This window comes from Pieris napi, chromosome 8, assembly GCF_905475465.1.
Source record: "Pieris napi chromosome 8, ilPieNapi1.2, whole genome shotgun sequence".
Lineage (NCBI taxonomy): Eukaryota > Metazoa > Arthropoda > Insecta > Lepidoptera > Pieridae > Pieris > Pieris napi.
In genome coordinates this window covers 4,376,718-4,396,911 of record NC_062241.1, presented here as the reverse complement: position 1 = coordinate 4,396,911, position 20,194 = coordinate 4,376,718, and the positions used below count along the sequence as shown (strand labels likewise).

The following is a 20,194-nucleotide window of genomic DNA, read 5'->3' as shown; positions in this document are numbered from 1 at the left end:
AGTGAATGCGATGTGATAAAACACATTAGGGTTTTCTTTGACAGATTTAATCATATTTAATACCGGATTCAATTTATAAAACGTTAACCTTTTGAACTAGATAGAGTATAGTAGCCATCTTTGATTGATACATTGTATACAATTAATACATAGTTTATCTTAAATGTTTTATTTGGTTATATAATAATCAATGTAACTATTTAAAGAGCAGTGCTGGCCTAGTGGCTTCAGCTTGTAACTGCTATCCCTTAGGTCGTGGGTTCGATCTCCAGCTGTGTACCAATGGACATTATTTCTATGTGCGCATTTAATATTCGTTCGAACGGTGAGAAAACCGGCTTGCCTTAGACCCAAAAAGTCAGGCACAGGAGGCTGATCATTGTGGGTGACTAGGCTGTTCTCATGTACAGACATTTTTTTTTTTTTTTTTTGATATCCGAGGTGGAAATGCATTTGCGCATCCCCTGAACAGGGGTATGTGGGACTCGACCCACGCCAAAATCTCTGCTATTCAGAGACTGGGTGAGCAATACCCACTAAAACCACCTCGAGTAGTTCCGACAAAGCCGCGTTACAGAGGCTCCGGGGTCGCTGTCGCATTCTACCGGGACCTCAACGGCATGTTTCACTCAGAAACCTCTGGTGCAGTATACACTACATAGGAGGTAGGAGATGGGCATATCTTCTCCTATTTACTCCCCGTCTTCTACCCCTAGGATTCATCCTAAAGCGCTCCCTCTCTCGTTCTGCTGTCTCCTTCTGTAGCATGACATGCTCACAGAAGGATACCACTGCATTCCATACCTCGTCACTGCCGACCATTTTTTGTACAACACAAGGCAGAGCAAGGTTATTACCCACCACAGAACTAAGATTATGACGTAACTGAGACCACTGCGGACAATCCTCCAACGTATGCTGTGCAGTATCATCATTTGCGCCACGCTCCAAGCAGCTCGGTGTTGGTTCCCGCCGCACGATGTCATGCAAGTATCGCCCAAAACATCCATGTCCTGTCAACACCTGCACAAGACGAAAAGTAAGGGCACCACTTTTTCTATTTGCCCAGTCACTAAGTACAGGACGAATAGCCTCCACCGTTCTATGCCCCGCTGCTGGGTTAGCTAAGTCTTGGTACCATTTTTGCATAGTAGCTGATCGCGCCAAACGTCTTAAATTCTCGACTTCCTCAACACCAGGGTAAATACCTTCAGCCCTCGACTCCATCCGGTGATTGTATACTAAAGTGAGAGCCTCAGCCTCTAACTCCCAAGGTGGAGTGCCAGCCAATATACAACAAGCGGTAAAAGACACCGTTCGGTAACAACGGACTATTCTTCTTGCCACAACCCTTTGCGGCCTCCGTAGAAGGATTTTATTGGTTACAGTGAGCGAGTCTTGCCACACTGGGGCTCCGTAAAGTGCCATGCTTCGAATGACCCCACAGTAAAGCCTCCGACACCGTTCGTCAGGTCCACCTATATTTGGAAGCAGACGACTTAGTGCCCCTGCTGCACCAACTAGTCTCGAACCAAGGGCTTTAAAATGATCCTCAAACTTCCACCTACCATCAAGAATGATCCCTAAATATTTCATATTACGACCAACCGACACTCTAACTTCATTAACAATAATTGATGCCCTAGAAGGCGGGCCACCTCTTGGCCCGTGAAACAAGAGCGCACTAGTCTTTTCAAGAGCAACCTTGAGTCCTAGTAGGCCAATCCTATCAACTACTAAAGAGGTCCCAACTTCTACTAGACGTACCACTTCTTGAAAGTCTCTTCCTTGCGCTACAATAAGGGTATCATCTGCATAGCAAAACATTTTTAACTTAGGTAGCAACGTACCCCTAAGCACCCAATCGTATCCAATGTTCCATAAAAGGGGGCCCAGTACCGAGCCCTGAGGAACCCCGCACTTCATTGGCCACCGAACCAGCTCTCCTGAGTCATTTACATACAGAATCTTACGATCTTCTAAATAACTTCTGACAAGATTCTGAAGATATAAGGGCACACCGTGGAAACGGAGAGCCTCCATTATGACTGTAAACGGCAAGCTATTGAAAGCATTAGAAATATCCAAGGAAACTGCCAAGGCCTTACCTCCACTACGGACAGCCTCCATAGTGAAATGTTTCAAGGCGCCAATCGCTTCTAATGTTGATCGCCCAACTCTAAATCCGTACTGAGCGTCTGCTAAATCTGGACCAACAACAGATATATGTTGACTTAAGCGCCAAACAATTATCCTTTCTAAAAGCTTACCCACCTCATTAAGTAAAACTATTGGGCGGTATGCTGATGAAGTGTCTTGCGGACGACCGGGCTTGCGCAATAAACATAGACGACCCTCCTTCCATAGTTGCGGAAATTGTCCAGTAAGAAAACAAAGATTAAATGATTCCCGCATTTCACCCTCTAGATATTCAACAGCAATTGCCAATACACGGCCGTGTATACCGTCTGGACCTGGGGCTCTCCTACGCTTTTTTAGACGATCCACTACGTTTGCAAATTCCACATCACTAACCAAGGGAATCTCGCCTTCTATTTCTGGTATTATATCAGATGTCATCCGTGGAGGAACAATGTTGGGGTCAGCGGGAAATAGTTCAGATACAATTCTGGCGACAAAGTCTGACCGGAGTGTCTCAGTTAGTGAAGGACCTCCTGCCTGCAATTTATTTCGTACAAGACGGTATGGGCGCCCCCATGGGTCCTGATTGAGACTTTCGAGAAACTCACTATGTGCCTTATCCTTAGCCTGACTAATAGCCAGTTGTAGAGCCTTCTTATGTTCTACAAATTGAGAGTGAAGTCGTTGTTCTTGAGCAGCATCACGCTGATGTCTTCGGCGATTGCGAAGATATGCTCTTCTAGCACTGTTGCACATTTCACGTAAATAAGCAATATCCTCGTTCCACCAATGAACCATTTTACGTGATGGCTGGCGCCTCCATTTTGACATGGAAGCGTTTGATATTGCTTTTGCCGCATGACGAAGACGACTAGCTGCTTCATTAACGTCTGTAGGCCAAATAGCGGGTGCACACCAGGCTTGTACAATAGCCGCCTCTTCTGCTAGATCCTTATTTAGACTGCTGAGAACCCAGCGTGGGAATGCCTGTCTTTTAACACCCACTTCATACCGTCTCTGGGATTTAAAAATATTGAACCTAATATAGCGATGGTCCGACAGACTCTCAATATCTTCCGCAACTTTCCAATTTTGCACCGAGGAGGCTAAACTTGGTGAAGAAAATGTTAGATCCACCAAGGATTGCCCTTGCGCCCGCACACAGGTTGGAACGTTCCCTCTATTATGCAGAAAAAGTCTCAATTCTGTATACCATTCCTCTACAGCTTTACCTCTATCGTTAGTGAGGCTATCACCCCATATTTGAGATCGGGCATTAAAGTCGCCTGATACTATCACTGGCAATTGTGCTCGTTGAATTGGGAGACATAAGTTGTCCAGAAAAGTAAGAAACTCCGATAGTTCTCTGTTGGGAGAAAAATAAACAGCAACTATTATGAGACCGTTCCACTCAGCCACAACATAACCTATTCCACGATCCTTTAAAATAAGAGGATATCCACCAGGTCGAGCAATTATACTGACGAGGCCACTTAAATCTTCTAACCAACGAGATGGTGAAGGTACAAAGTATGGCTCCGAGACAACAGTAATATCAATATCCCATTCAGCCCTAGTCTGCAGGAGAAGGTCCTGTGCCCTAGCGCAGTGATTTATATTTGCCTGAAGAAAGTTAATGTGTGCCCTACTACCCATTATTGAGACATAATATCAGCCTCCCGAGCCTGAGCCTGATTTACAGTGCTGATCCCTCTACCCAAATGCGCCATCTTTGCCTTCACAACAGGAGGATTACATTTTCTTCCCCTCATTATGTGGTCCGCTGGCTTACCAGCATCGCCACAGACAGCACAGTGCGCTACAGCCGCTGTACATGTTGCAGATTGATGACCATTCTTTCCACATCGGAAACATAAAGTGCTACGATCCACTTCTGACGGACATTTCACACTAATATGGCCCAAACCTAGACATTTGTAGCATCGTAGAGGGCCATCTTCTATCACCTGAATGTGAGCTGAACTCCAACCTACAAGCAAACGACCTTCAGTGACTTTTTTAGCTGCAGTGACTGGGCATTGTACAAAAACTACATTGTTTCCACCCTGGCCCCTTACAAGAGTGCTCGCCTTTATTAAATCCACCTCACATTCACCCTTTGCAGCTATTGCTGCAATGACTTCTTGGACAGACACAGAGTCATCCAGGCCCCCAATTCGAAGAGCTGCTCGCTTCACCGGCGTATCCACCCTAACCTCTTCTGCAAGAACGCTGCGGAGTTTCTCAGCAAGTTGGCTAGCCTTTTCTGCACTTTGAGTTCCGGGTATCTCAATAATTCGGGCTCCTGTTGCAGTCTCTCTAATTCTGACTTCAGTCACGCCTAAGTCAGCTAATACGACATTGTCCCTAGCCTTTTTTAATATACCCGCATACGTTACACCTCTATCTGCGGCCTCCTGCTGCAATTTAATGACAACCGCAGCAGATCGCGGTGCAGAAAGTTTAGCTTTTTTTCGTGCTTTCGACACCGCACTTGGCACAGTTGCCATCTCCGCAGGAGTAGACAATATCTTACTTTTACGCTTAGGATGCGCAACAACTGACGTCCAGGCACCATCCTGCTCCTGGGAGCAACTTGGAGTAGGGCAAAGACCCTCAAGCACCTGAATTGGATTATCAGTGGCACCTGCATCAGGCAGCACATTAATGGAAGACCCCACAGGTCTCGCGTGCTCCCTTTCTTTTGAAGCTGCAAGGGGCGGACGAATAATACTTGCTGGTAATAAGCGGTCCTCCATTCCCGCCAATTTGGCATCGATCATTGCACCCACCGAGCGCATGACCTCACCTTGTATCTCATTTGTTATAGTCTTCAAAAAATTTGGGTCTTGTGAGGGGTTAACTTCGGAAATAGCTGATCTTTCAGAGAACTCCCTTCGCAGTGCCTTTAAAGATCCTTCCAGATCAGCAACATGGTTTCGCAGACGTTTGTTATCCGCCTGCAGGCGGCGAGTCTCCTCTGCCACTGAACGAGACGTTAAAGATTTAATTATCTCCTGCAAGTCTTCTGCCGCCTTTTGCAGATCGTCAGAATGAGGTTGAGTAAGACTCCCTGGATTTTTAGCAAACTCCAGAAGCTTAGCCGTTCTTATCGTCGCTCTCTGTCGTATATCTACTGCGCCCAGAGATTCAATCTCTTCATCGAGAAGATATGACGCTTTAATCAGAGACTTTTTTCCGGCTTCCTTGCGAAAAGTCTTACTCCGTAAGTGCCTCTCAAAGACAACTTCCGCCGCTTCTTCTTTAGCCTCCTTAAACGCTTTCCTGGCTTTTCCAACACCAATAGAATGAGAACTCGGCTTTTTCTTAACAGTTTCCCTCCTTGAAACCGATTGTTCTGTCTCAGTATCAGAAGCAGATATACAGTCGACATTCAGAGGCTCCTTGAAGAAAGACCGTTTACGGTTCTTAGCCACCCCAGATATGCTCGATTCCGAGCTACAATCATCCATTTTGAACAAAACCACAACACTTATTATCAAACCAAGATATCATTACAAACAAAAAAAAATATAATAATAATATATATATAGAAAACAACAACAGACACACACACAACGACACAAAGATTAAGAACCACGAATACTTTTAAACCTATTATCCGAAGACTGCGGAAATTAATCAACGCATGACCTTGAACAATTATACCAAAACCAATAAAATAATGCGGAAATTAATCAACGCAAGACACAAACTCTCCTCTTCTTCAAGACACAAACGATTTCTTCAAACCAAAGACGATCAATACTCGCGAAAAGTAGGTACGTCAACGCATAGCAGTAACAGCGTCTGCGCTTCACAAAAGACACGTCCGCCTCGGTCGAGAGCTCGACGCGCACCTCATGTACAGACATACAAAAAAACTAAATATACAGTTAATGAAAAATTTTGATAAGTTTGAGTGTGGGAATATGTGTGTGTAATGTGTATGCACGTGAAAGATCATATGAAAAAGGCTCGACTCCAGTCTCAGCTCAAATTTAACACTGGAATGCTTAATTAAGGAATACCAAATTCCAATTCCAAACCATGAATCGTTTAAGCTTTATAGCAACTAATCTACTTTATGTCCATGTAAGCCGAGCGGCAGATAAACGAGTTAAATATAATATCAGAATCTGGCACATTATACGCGGTAGCTGTGTCGTAACGGCATTTTGTTGACTTGCAAGTGCAGAATACAGCGCGGACATGATTATAGACTGTCGCTCAATTATCTACTCATTTGAATGTTCTTATTGCGAGATGTTACATTGAAGAGATTTCGAAAAGTCCGGTAGTATTCGGGGTTATGCTGTGCGGAAATGGTTGGTATGTAAAAAATCTGTTGAAGAAAGGAACAAATGCGCATGAAACACTACACACCAACAGCACACCTTTATATTTTACGTAATTTATTTATATGTGTGTTTATGAGGTAGTTTGATAGATAATGCCACCCAGTGTCTTCTAAGTACATATTTAAGTTTCCTGATTGTTTTAATAAATAAGAAAAATACACTATAATCTGTATGTAGATTATAGTAATTACAAAGTTTACTATTTCGATACAAAAGTGCTTTATAAAAGCTAGCTATGGCAACTCAATAGTTACACTACTTAGCCACATAAGGTTTATTTTAAAGAGATAATAATCCACATCCGTAGAAGAAATGTCTTAATATTTTCATAGTATGTATAAAAGGAAGGCCTATAAAAAGAGTATCTTGAACCAATGTAAATTATTAGCTAAAGAATAAAAGGAATCAATTTTCGCAATTCCAATTCGAAAACAATTATTTGAATAAAAAACCTTTTGATTCGATCTGTTACATTAATGATAGAATAGCCATGGTGAATGTAAATTTTTGTTGCGAACGCTGCGAGGTCGTTGCCCTGGCCGCCATATTTGACCATAGACTAAGCCATAGTGTTGTTGGTTAACAGAGCATGACCATAAAATATAGAAGGCAACATTAAATGTTTGTTATAGACATAAAGCGATTACCGGTTTGAGGTTTTTCTAATTCTTATTGCAGCATTGACCGTTAGTTCTTTCACATGTTCATAATCCTCTTAAATTTGTATTGTTTTTAAAGACATGGTATACAGATAAGACAACTTTCATTAATATTAAACACTTTACGGTCAGATTATCGGACCCTATATAGTTATTTCGAACTTATAATTCATTACATTTTTATAAACATATTATTAAATTAAATGGAGATAAGTTTGTTTTAGTCAAATTATTCGTGTTTTAGCGTATTGGCATAGTGGCGTGCGACAGCCTTTTTATCGTGTGTTATCCCGGCCAGTGAATTTTTGTGCGGAATTAACAGTTGCTCGCGCAAGTCCTACATTCAAAAATAGTCAATGTGTCAGGCAAAGGAGGCCGAAAACTTAGGGTACAACCACTGAATTATTGTCATAAGCGAATTATGAAATATTTTAATTAAAAACTTGTCAATAGCAGTAAAACACCGATTTGACCTTCTTACACAATTTTGCTCTACATTCCGCATTACCGAATTTCCGTCACCTTTACGTCCTTGCAAAATTTTATCATCCCATGAAATATTCAAATGGTCAATTTGTATTCAGGTTAAGTCTATGTCAAGTGTTTGGCAAATTGCCCACAGTGTTATAACCTTTTGTAATCAAGATTTTATTAACTTGTTCAAGTTGCAACCGTTTAAAAAAATGTATTGCAATTTAAAATTCACTAGTATTTTTATATTGTTAATGTGATATCAAAATCAGTAGTCCGTTACCAAGCAGTTACAATCAGTACTGTTTTTCCAAAGTCTTAACCGGCTACAGTACTCTAAACTACGTGTCTCCAAGGATGTCTTCTTACGGGCAACTAGCCGATAAAATCCTCGGAGTTTAAAGTCAGCACCCCTTTGCCCCAGCTTACATCGCTGGAGACGTTAGCCAGGCACCGTTTCATTAGCTACCATTTCGGCAACACTAAACTAAAGACAAGCGAAAAAAAGCATCATCGCTTAAGATTATCCTATAATGATTGTCTTTGGAACAATATTAAATTTGATCTAATTAAACCGCCTTATTGTCGTCTAGCTCCCATAATAAATAACTTTAAATTTACGTAAAAAATTATATTATCCCCTTAAAGTGTGATATGATATGAATTTCTCTTCTCTTAGTATATTGTGTATTAATAATAATATTCCTTGGTGTAATGTTAAATATTGTTTAGTTATTATTTTGTCTATGACTATAGACCAACATTTTAAATAGCCTCATTGTTTGATGGAATCGTTTAATTGTTCCCTTTGATAAAATATTTCTCGTGACCCTAATATAGCCAGGAATGTTAATTTTTACAATTTTATAAATAAGTACTTATTTTATATACACATTTAATTTATTGTTTTATTCGTTAATATGAAATATAACTAAATGGAAGCATTCCGCCATTATCATCTAGGTTAAGTATAAACTCGAACAGCTTTCAAACTTACTACTTTAGTACTATATTCTCTACCTTAATATATTGGTTACTGTTCAACATAAATATCTGTGGGCATTTCTAATGAGCTCTATATATTCTATGACACAATGACCTGCGCCTACAGTTTATACGAAAATTAATAGTTATTATGAAGGTTTATTAGATATTTTATCTAAATCTTTATTGGCCGTCGCTATTTCCCTTATTATGGACAATTTATTCACTTTCCGATATTTTTATTTATTCTAATATATTCCTAGCTAATCTATTTTGGATGGTTGCCATAGATATACCTACATCTAGAAGTTTATATATATTACAATTTAATTTCTCTCGCTCAGATATCATAGTTACAATTTCTTAATAATTTTTATATGGCAATACAATGCCAAAAATAGCAATGATTACCACAGACAAATAACGTGTATAATTGTTTAATTGCAACTATTATCTTACATTTAACAAGGCGTTTTGTAAGTCACGATAGCTATTAGAATTTCGTAGTCAAATTATATTGAAAAGAACGCCCTCTTGTTTCAAAATATGTCAAAGTATTTATATTTTAGAAATTGATGAGCAAGTCAATATATACAATAGAAATTATTTCAGTAAGATGCTTAGCGCATAGTTCTTTTAAATTATTTGTAATGCTTTGGCTTAAAAGATATAGAACTCCATAAAAATGTGTAGCTCAGTGAATCCGACGAATGGTCCTGCCCCATATCCCAACACATTATAATTTTTTATCTTATTTAGATTAAATTTTTATATGTTTCAAAATGTATACGTAAAGTAGATATCGTAGTCAAGCGTGGGTCGCGGGTCATTTACATGGAGAACCGTAACTCCTAAACCTTAAAGTTTCAAAAAAAATTGCGTTAACAATTACAGAAAAAGAGACTGGTGTCTAGGGATTCCTTGACAATTTTCTCTCCATAAAAACCTTCCTTATAGTTCAAGGTATAAATGAAAAAAATACTTGAATTTGTCTAGCCGTCGAAATTTGCGCTACGCAACATATTTTGCGATTAATTTCTATTTAAATAGACTTAGACAACGCTTTCTAAAGAAACATGGTTACATGAGGTTAATCGAGTTAACTGTTAGCTTATCACGCAAAAATCTTAACTAAATTATTGTATTAAAAATTGTTAGTTCTCCGCCGAGCGCCAGAAACCTCAGGCAATTACAATTTTATGCATTCCTAACTGTATGTAATACCGTTGTTTCAATGTTTTGACAATACCATAAAATATTATTGTACTGTGCATAACTTGGGGTCGCAATGCGGATCAGTCACATGCGTCAAGCAACACTCTCCATGTGCATGAGATTCTTGAAGATCTCGGAGAGACGTCAGTTCTGCTGACTGGTTTAATACCATTAGATGGAGGTTAAACGTTTGATTTTCTTACATCTATTTTACAAACTTAAAATCATAACTCCTTACAAAAAACGAAACGTGGCGATTTAAAACAGTAAGGGATGATTGTGAAGTCTGGTCACACTGGGAAGTATTATTAGCGAATATTTGTCAAAGTTTGGCAGTGAGCAGTTTTGGCCTAGTGGCTTCTGGGTGCGACTCTCATACCTGAGGTCGTAGGTTCGATCCCCGGCTGTGCACCAATGGACTGTCTTTCTATATGCGCATTTAACATTTGCTCGAACGGTGAAGGAAAACATCGTGAGGAAACCGACATGTCTTAGACCCAAAAAGTCGACGGCGTGTGTCAGGCACTGGAGGCTAATCACCTACTTGCCTATTAGTTTTAAAAATGATCATGAAACAGATTCAGAAATCTGAGGCCAAGACCTAAAGAGGTTGTAGCGCCACTGATTTATTGTATTTTATTTGTCCAAGTGTAAATATTACTGAAGCAGGCATTTTGTGGGTTTTGGTCAATTTAAATCTACAAACGTTCCCAAATGCATTTAATAGCTCTATATTCGGTTCTGGTTCGTTGTACTCAAGATAACAAATTGATTTTAGTTTTATAGCCTGCAATGTTTGAGGTATATCATAAAGTTTGATTCATCAATCCAATCAATTTGGGCATTGTACTTTTAAGCATCAACGATATATGGTTTTTTGTACAAATTCCTGAGATTGATACAATACAGATAGAAAGGCAATATTTTTTGCTTGAACCGCTTGTTGTATAAATTTTATAAAGATAGTTTAACCGACTCGAGATCGTGGGATACATTTTAACACATGCAACCACTATACATAATGTTTCAAGCTAATCTTTATTGAAGTTAAACTTTACTGTTCGATACCTATTGCCAGTCCAGGTACTTGGCTCTTGGGATAAAAATGTTTCTCGGATTACAATTCGATAACGGATAAAGTAGCTTGTCTTGTATAAAACCATTTAATTTCAATATTATTATTCCTAACGTACAGTAGTAGTAGGCTTGGGGTTTCGGCATCTTTGAATTAAATTTGAAAATTGTTCTTCGTTTATCTGACCGAATAGTCAATCCTTTCAGCTGTCGGCTACGGTGAATTTTATATGTATTAGGTATGTCGTAGACAAGAATAAAGAAAGATGTCGGTCCGCGCATAACTTTCCTAGTCAAAGGTATGGGCTTTTCAGTTAGAAAGCCTAGAGCGGCCTGAGGGCTAAAGATGAGGGAATTAGAACAACTTTATTGTAGGAAATTAATCAACCGGCATCACATTAAAATAAACATTGTCACTGTAAACCACGTGTGTGAAAAGTAAAAGTTATTTGCATAGTGTTAAAGCCAAAAGTTATCAAAACCAGTCTTGATGAAAGTCTCGATATCCAGTACTATAACCTGATCAGAGAAAAAGATTTCCCTTCAAAAACCATAAAACTTCGATTCACATCCATATTGGTCAATCAGCTTTCATTAAAATTTAGTATCGCTTATTGTTATTCTTAATTAACGCGTGCCTTTTTATTTTATAATAATAATAAAAACTTTATTTATGACAAAAGGGTTGTGACAGAATTCATATATCGCTAGTCCCCACTAGGGAATGCAATCCCGACTCGAGATCGTAAATTCGAGATCCCGCGGGGTTAGAAATATCAATCCAGCGGGATCCCGAGATTTTCGGGATCTCGTCCAGTTTTAAAAAAATTGAATTTCACGTGACTGAATACGATGAAAACTGCTTCTTTGTGATAATGACGATATTTATTTGAAAGAAAACTAAGGCTAACTTAATAATTAACAGTTTTACTAACATAAACATAATCAAAACAAAAGTAGATATAGTTTAGGGAGATTAAAAAGTAGTTCATTTTGAAAGTTACTTCTTTAAAAGAAGTGTATCAAGAATGCTATCTGATAACCAGCATCTAATGTTCGTTGCGATGTCCAGCTGCTGAGAATGCTCTCTCCAACTCATCACTGGTTGGCAACAGCGTGAATAAGCAATTATATTATGTAAACTGCAAAAATAGCACACTCAAATAAATCCATTTCTTACTGACTCTAATATGTCTATGTTGCTTGGCAATTGGAATGTCTCGTTACCTTTCCATTGCTCCAAATCATTTTAAAAATTATTCGGATTTTTCATCGAAGAGATCAACTTTTCTGAGAGAGTAGTTTTTAGGTCTTCTAGCTTTCGAATCATGAAACGCAACGTATGTTCTGCAATAACTAAATCAGTATCTCCCGATCTCGTCAATCTCGAACGGGATCTCGTCATATTGTGCTTCGGTATTGATCCCGAAAAATTACACGGGATCTCGCGAGATCAGAATCCCGCGGGATCGGGATTGCATTCCCTAGTCCCCACACTAGCTAAACCCTCGCAAAACACTTTAGTAATGTATCTTGGGTTATTTAATTTTAATTCCTCTAGTAAGGAATTATATTTTGGAAGAATATGCGAACACAATGGTTAAGACTTTTTTCTAGTATATCCAGATCGTACCCAAACACTCGAGGCAAATAATTGAAATCACAAAGGTGAGCCCCAAAACACATCCATCAAAAACCGGCCGCATACCTCTGGAGGGGCAAGAGCCGGTATGTGGCCTAGTGTACCCCAAGGTCGTACGTATAACCGCTTCCATACTTTTTGTACCTTTCTTTCACCTCCCCGGCAATTTTCAACTCTACTCACCCTCAATACAATTCAAAGTTCATTGCGCCCTACATCATTTTTGCAAGTTTTTGTGATAATGATAGGTTCGGACGCGCATCTGATTTCGGTGTAATGTTCAAGATGGTTCAAATTTTGAAGATAAAAAGCCTTTGTCCGAAAAATTTTATTGTAACGGTGTAGTAATTTATAATGAGAGATTAATCAAGCGTGAAAAAAATACCGCGAAATAAAATAATTGATGCTTCAGCCCATTTTCCGTTATCATAAATTTTTAATAACGTATATTTTAAATATATTCAGATAACGATTTTAAGATTGCGATGTTAATGAATTACCACCACAGCTCTTTTGTTAAAAAGTATTTTCAAATTCGTCACAATAACAGACTAATCGACGCAAAATCACTAAAAGAAAAAGATCACTAAAACAAAAATATATATATTCAATATTCATAGTATCAGCGTTTTCGTGAGAGATTACGTTCAAACAAGTAGATATCCCCTAGTAAGGTTAGTTCATAAACTTTATTTCATTCATTTCGCAAATTCTTACCTAACCGTACAAGAATTCGATACTAAAGATCTGCACTGCAATAGATAAGTGATAACCTTAGGACCTGTTAGACTTGTCTTAGGTAATAGGTTTCTGGTTTCGTCATTTCACGAGAACACTTGTTGAATACCTAAAAAGGGATTGAAGTATTGAAGTTATCTAGAGGACTAATCTAAACTATCCACTGTGACTCCAGTAATTAAAAAAAGATTTCCTTTCACTAAACTTGTTCAACAAAACATTCTGAAGGATTTTATTTTTCCTCAACTACCTTCAAATGCTAAATAAAATCGTATAAATCACTGTCATCTGTATAAATTAACAATATATTAATATTTCTATTGCTTTGGTAACTATTTAGTTTTTTTATATGTGCACACCATGAATTTGTGTGAATAATGACCCGCGATATTAATATCTTTTTAATTAGTTTTATTATTTAGATAATATTTCACCAATTTTGTACCATCATTAATAGCGAGTTTGGTTCGTTTAGTTTCTAATTTATTCGCTTTTTTGACCTTAACTTTCGTTGACATTGAATATATTAGTGATGTTACAAGTGCAGTCAGTTGATGCAACCTTGCTTTCGAAATCGATAAAAGTCTAACTGTCAGTAATACAACGGCCGTAGGAGGTATCTTCAATGCCGACCGAATTAAGGGTAACATTATAAGGTTATTTTTAAACTTAATGAGTTAATTGGTTTTCGTCTTCAAATTAAAAAAAGAGTGTGTGTATGTACAAAAAACACCAAAATAATATTTATTTATATTTTATTCACACTGTTTAATTGTACTGTTCGTATATAAAACACGTGTTCTAAATATAAAAATACTAGAATATAAAACTTGAACATAGTTATTATCGATTTTCATGCCACCTAGAACTAACTTAACGATGTAGAATTTAAGTGTCGGTGTGCGCGCGCATCGTAAAAATTCACTGTCATCATTTTTCTCCATCGCGCCAAAAGAAGTATAACTTCAAAAAAATCATAGTAATATTTACCCACGCGAAACCTAAGTTAACTAGTGATAGGTGGGTAATATGAATAAGGTAGGCATTATTTAAATTTTACTTTCTGGATAGGAAGTTAAGATTTATTGAATCACGTGTAATATTTTTTCTTAATTTTATTATACACTGTTTTATTAAGCCCAGGTGTTCTATCCAAATTCCACCGCAAATTACAAACATGTATCATTTTACGTTCAATTAACCAGTGAAGGAAACTTAAAACTCGACACAAGGCCTGTCGCCACGACCTACATGTTTTGTTCAGTGTGCTGTAATTTAGTAAAACACGCGTAATTTGCCACTGAATTTGAATTTTAAATGTTAATTACCTTTATATATTATGTCATAAAAAAGTAACAAGTGACGGTAGATTTTGGAAAAACAAACGAATTCTAAAGCTGATTTGGAATATTATTATTTTTTTTATTAAATAGGATTTATAAAATTTGAATTTTAAATGTTAATTACCTTTATATATTATGTCATAAAAAAAGTAACAAGTGACGGTAGATTCTGGAAAAACAAACGAATTCTAAAGCTGATTTGGAATATTATTATTATTTTATTAAATAAGATTTATAAAATTTGAATTTTAAATGTTAATTACCTTTATATATTATGTCATAAAAAAAGTAACAAGTGACGGTAGATTTGGGGAAAACAAACGAATTCTAAAGATTTGGAATATATAAATATTTTTTTATTCAATACGATTTATAAAACTTGGTTGTTCAGGGCCGCTTGGTATTCGATGTCCCCTGATTTCCCGTTACACTACCAGTCGCTTCTACAGTTACGGCTGTACTATAGGGTTGACCAAATCAAAGAAGAATATATATAGAAGAAACACCATTCCAAAGAACCTGTGAGCTTTTAACTCCAATTCTTCTTTCGACAGAAAACTAAATTATTGTGCTATACATTTTGATGAAAAACTTGGAACATTACTATATCTTTAGAATGAATAGCAGTAAGCCAAAGGTAATTAATTAATTACTTATAATAGTAAAAGTATAATGAGTATAAGTTTAAAATTTACTATTTATTACTGTACTAATAAATCAATATCGTCATTGCAACCACTGCTAAAGCTATGTCTCCATTCCGTAGTAATATGAATCTTCCATTAATTATCTTTACAATAACAGACCTAATCACTTCCCGGAAACTTATCAAGCACAGATGATATATAAATCACAATATTCCTGTGAAATGTCAATCAGACGATTGCAAGAAACCATTACTCTGCGTCAAGTATATAGGCTACCACAATTACTACTTTATCGGGAAGCCGCTTTCTCCCCATTGTCCTTTAAACAATACCAATTTAATTTCAATGACAGTAGGTTACAATTTGAACTTATCTAAGGATGTTGTCAGGACTACTTTCTAGTTTCAATTGCCCTTAGAAGCCTAGTTCTGAATTGTGTAGGCTTTCCGAACGGAGACATATTTTATCTTATTATAAATTATGATTTTAAAACACCTTTGAATCTTGTCTTATTCCGAAAATGAACCTGCCCTTCTTGTTCAACAATATTAGAATTAAAATAAGTGCTGTAGAAATATTTACTTCAAATAGCATGTCAAATGGAAGATATTGGCTGCCTAGTGAATCCTTGTGTGATGCCTATGTATTAATATTTTTAAACTATGTGTAAGAAGTATTTTTAACTTCTAGTATTCAGCGACGCTACACCTGTTAAGGCCTCAGATTTCTATATATGTTTCATTGTTTTTCTAATAGGCAAGTAGCCTTTTGTACCTGACGACACACGTCGTCGACTTTTTGGGTCTAAGGCATGCCGGTTTCTCACCATGTTTTCCGGCACCCTAAGAGCGAGGGTTGCGCACATAGACAGTCTATTGGGGTGCAACTATTCCAACCTAAGACCTCAGGGATAAGAGTCACACTGCCCTTAAGTAGTTATCGACTAACCTAATTAATGAACCTTTTCGACGTATTTTCTCTATTTGTGTGTTTACTAGATCTTTAGTAGTGTTTACCACTGTACCGTTGACAGTAAGTAGGGTGTCAGTACAAGCAACTAAATCCCGATAACATCAGAAACAGCTGGTGTGGTGGATGTTGCGACAGTTACAATTATAGATTGTTACAATGCTCAATAAAATGTGAACTACATTCGACACGACTTCTTGGACTTGTTAGAGTCAGGAAGTGGTATAAATAAACTTGTAGTTTCAAATGAGAAATGTCGATTTGAGAGATACATGCAGTATTTGTTTATAATTTAAATCGAAATCCGAATTATCGCTTGTTGCACGTGCAAAATTAATACACTCAAAAAAAATAACAAATAAAATTAACGTTCTACTTTCAATAAAACCAGTCCTTATTTCCAATTCGCTTGTACTCATCAATTTCATTTTTATTATCCTTCTCAATTTAATGCAAGTTATATCAAAGATTATCGTACCTCTTGAATCTTGACTGAGTGCTATCACTCGATCAAAATTTGACGTCAGCTGCCTGAATCACGCCAGTACAGTCAGTTCATTTCGCGCAATTATACCGTGCGGTCGTGTCGCTTGCTAGCGCGATTATTTGCTTGATATTCGGCACTTAGTAAGCGTCGTATGTGTATATGAACTGTTTCGGTAATTACCATTGCTACTAAATTATAATTTTCCATTACGTTTGCCAGTGTGAGTTTTTGTTGTTTTCAAGTGGTCTTATCAGATAAAGGATCTTGATATGGACTCTAGAAGAATCTTTTTAATCATTTTTGTACTGCGTGTTTTGTCGTCCGTCCATTTCTTTCCCTTTAAAACCTTTTTTAACTAATAATTAGTTGTTTGTGTTTGTTGCTATTTTTGACAAAATTATACATAATCCGTCGCAAATAAATTGTATATAGAATTAATTAGCAATAGACGCTGATTATCAATAATGAAAATGTTCATTACGAAATACGCTAGGTATAAAATAAATTGCGAAATTATGCAATTCGTTGTGTAAAAAGTAATTTAAGTGAACAATAGGAAGCTTTGCTTAATTACTACTTATACACATTACCTCATTATTCCATGTAAATGTAAAATGAAGCTTGTAAATGTGCAATGAAATGCCGATATAAATAATGTATAATTTGTTGTCTCATTGTTGGATTTGTCCTTTAATATTGACAACGACCTTCTTTTTTATATCTCGTTTACCTTATATCTTTTTTTATTCAACCCGTTCAGCTCAATCGAATTTTATTTAATAAGAAATCAAATTATTCACACCCCTTTCTAAACATTTGAAATCTTCAATTAAACAATGTTATATAAGTTAATTTAGTAACCAATAATAATTGATGATTCACTTTCAATTGTCGATTTGTTTAGGATAATTCAACAATTTCTTTCACACGTTTTGCGTTAAATTTTTCGTTTTAAAATCGATAAAATACTTACAGAGATCTTTCGTTCCAGATATATCCGTACAATGGACACTGAGGAGGTGTGCAGTGTAGTGTAAGTGATCTAGTGATGTGACTATGCCCTCGGATAGTGGTACCGCGTGGTCGCCGCCTGCCTCCACGGAGCGGCGACTCAGCAACTCTTCCGATGGCAGTGCCGGCAGCGGATATTCCAAAGCTGTAAGTACTTTCCACCTCTAGTGATAGGGTACAGAAAAATGCCTATATGTTCAGAAAGATTAAGACGTAGTAAGACGGCCTTATTCGTGTTGAGAAGATATAGATACAGAAGAGTAAAGAAGGTTTTTATAGGGTTTAAACTGTTAATTGTTAACGATGCATCTCTATGCTCTATATCGTTTCTTATCTTTTAGGCTATAATATAGAGATAATAACGAAATAATTATATGCAACTTAAAACATTACTTTAGAGTTTTTATATTATATAATTATTTATTCTTTATACAAAGCGGTAAAAACCTCGTTATTTCACAAATACTACGATTGAAGTTAATTTGCAAGAGATTTGTAACGGTTAGCGTAAAACGTTATTTTGCTGTAAAAACTGTTTCACTTTCGACGGAAACTGCTTATGTCCAAGTTTTTTACTTAAACTCTTCAAATTTTTTGCAAAATATACCCAGAAGTTGGTATTTTTACATCACCGCTTGTAAAAATACAAAAACGGGAAATACTACTTTTTGTGCGCTTTGTTTTTTATTTGGAGTCATTCGCACCAGTAAAAACTATTTACATCTATTAAGCACTGCGATAATTAGTGTAGTGCCAGACAATACTGATGATAAAAATAATACATGTTATACTTTACTGATTTTATTTAGGTAGCCAAAAGCTTTTATAAAAAATACAAAACCATACATGCATTAAACATAGAATTACCATGAACGGCCTTCTACCCTCGTATAATGTAATACTATTGGTGTGTAACTGTGTTTGTGAGAGGGTGTGTGTGACTACATATTTACTTAATAAATTATGTTGTATATATCATTTTATAGGAGTCCTTTGTTTTATAAAAAATGTCCAATTGAGAAAATAAATCATGACACTGGGCACAAATTCTATTTATGGGGGCGTTACGTGATTTTTTTAAAATTTGTGTTAACCGAGAATAGAGTAGTATGTCTTGTTCTCCGTCTAGGGACAGAAAATTTAACTTAAGATTGTTTAAATTTCTCTTAAGAAAAAAAGGGAAAGAACCGATTTCAAGGACATACTGCTCTCACCTATAGAAGTGCAAGAAGGTAAATAATGAGTAATCGTTATGATGTTAGTATAATACGTTCAGCAAACGGTTTCCTAGAAACAGTGAGAGGATGCAGTTGATTATTCAATATTTGCATATCCTGTGCTTTCTCACGATTTATATAGTCAATAACTAGCCATAAACTTCGTATCTAAATATTATATCAATTGGTATTCCGTTCTAGACTTTACAATCTCCGACAAGACACTGACTTTACGGACTCTAGATTATGAAATTATCCGTTACGGTATACAGAAACTGTCATACAAAAGTAGAAAGGACGATAAATCCAAAGAACCAAAGGAATCTCATAACTTGCTAAATAACTACGTAATATGTCTTATGATCGAAACCATTTTCCATTAATAACTATAAAAAGTATAACTTTTGCACTAAAAATATTTAAAAAAAAAACAAATAAAAATACAAATCCGGGTGGGTCGTCAAGCAATAAAATAAATTAAAAGTTTGAGATAAGAAAAGGCTTCGAAGGTTGCCGCCCGGTTTTTATGCCTTTCGCTACAAAATTGTCACATGCCAAGGGCATCCGATATGTCAGATAGTGTTTCAAACTAGTTATTGAAAATATTATATGAGCTATTAAAATATAGTGAAAAATACTGTTTTGAGTTTACTATGGAATTTCTCGTTGTGTTGGGAGTTGAAGGAAATCGTTTAAAGTAACGATATGTAGATAGGATGTTGCTACAAATTGCACTTTAACTGTACAGATCCCTTACATAATTGTATAGAGTATTGAAGTTGGACGAGATCCCCATTATCTTTGATTGTTAATAATATTTTTTTTCATGATACAGTGTGTGGCTTTTAACGATTTTTTATCTCTGTACACTACTGTCTAACATACTCTGTGATTATTAAAAAAACGCTTATCTGTGGCCAAAGTAATGGCGGCATTATTTTCCGAATGACATTTTATGGCAGTCGTGAACTTAAACATTTTTAATTGTATAATAAATAAATAGGGAATTATCCATCTCACTTGTATAGTTTCTTCCGCCCGTTAGGGATACCGCAAACACGGACATCCGATACGAAACCTTACAATGTTTTTACCAGATGAAAGCTATTATGTGATTTACAAATACGAGTACTGGTAGGTTAGTAAACTTTATCGAAATCAATTTATTGGTTATTTTACTCACACAAGTCCGCGTATAAAAGTTTAGATGTATTTCAAATAACGCTACTTTGCT

At 36.6% G+C, this 20,194-nt stretch overlaps 1 protein-coding gene across 9 annotated transcripts in view; it reads left to right on the top strand.

Annotated features, from left to right (window-relative positions):
- Window positions 1-20,194, top strand: part of LOC125051879 (LIM domain only protein 7) — a 112,197-nt gene that overhangs the window by 40,235 nt on the left and 51,768 nt on the right. For 7 of the 9 annotated variants that reach the window (XM_047652488.1, XM_047652485.1, XM_047652494.1 and 4 more), the window contains exon 3: window positions 17,724-17,890. In XM_047652488.1, the coding sequence (XP_047508444.1) occupies window positions 17,789-17,890 (102 nt within the window). In that variant the 5' untranslated portion in view covers window positions 17,724-17,788. Of the gene's footprint in view, window positions 1-16,779; window positions 16,953-17,723; window positions 17,891-20,194 lie in introns of those variants that run through there. The other 2 variants (XM_047652486.1, XM_047652487.1) reach the window with 2 other exon arrangements.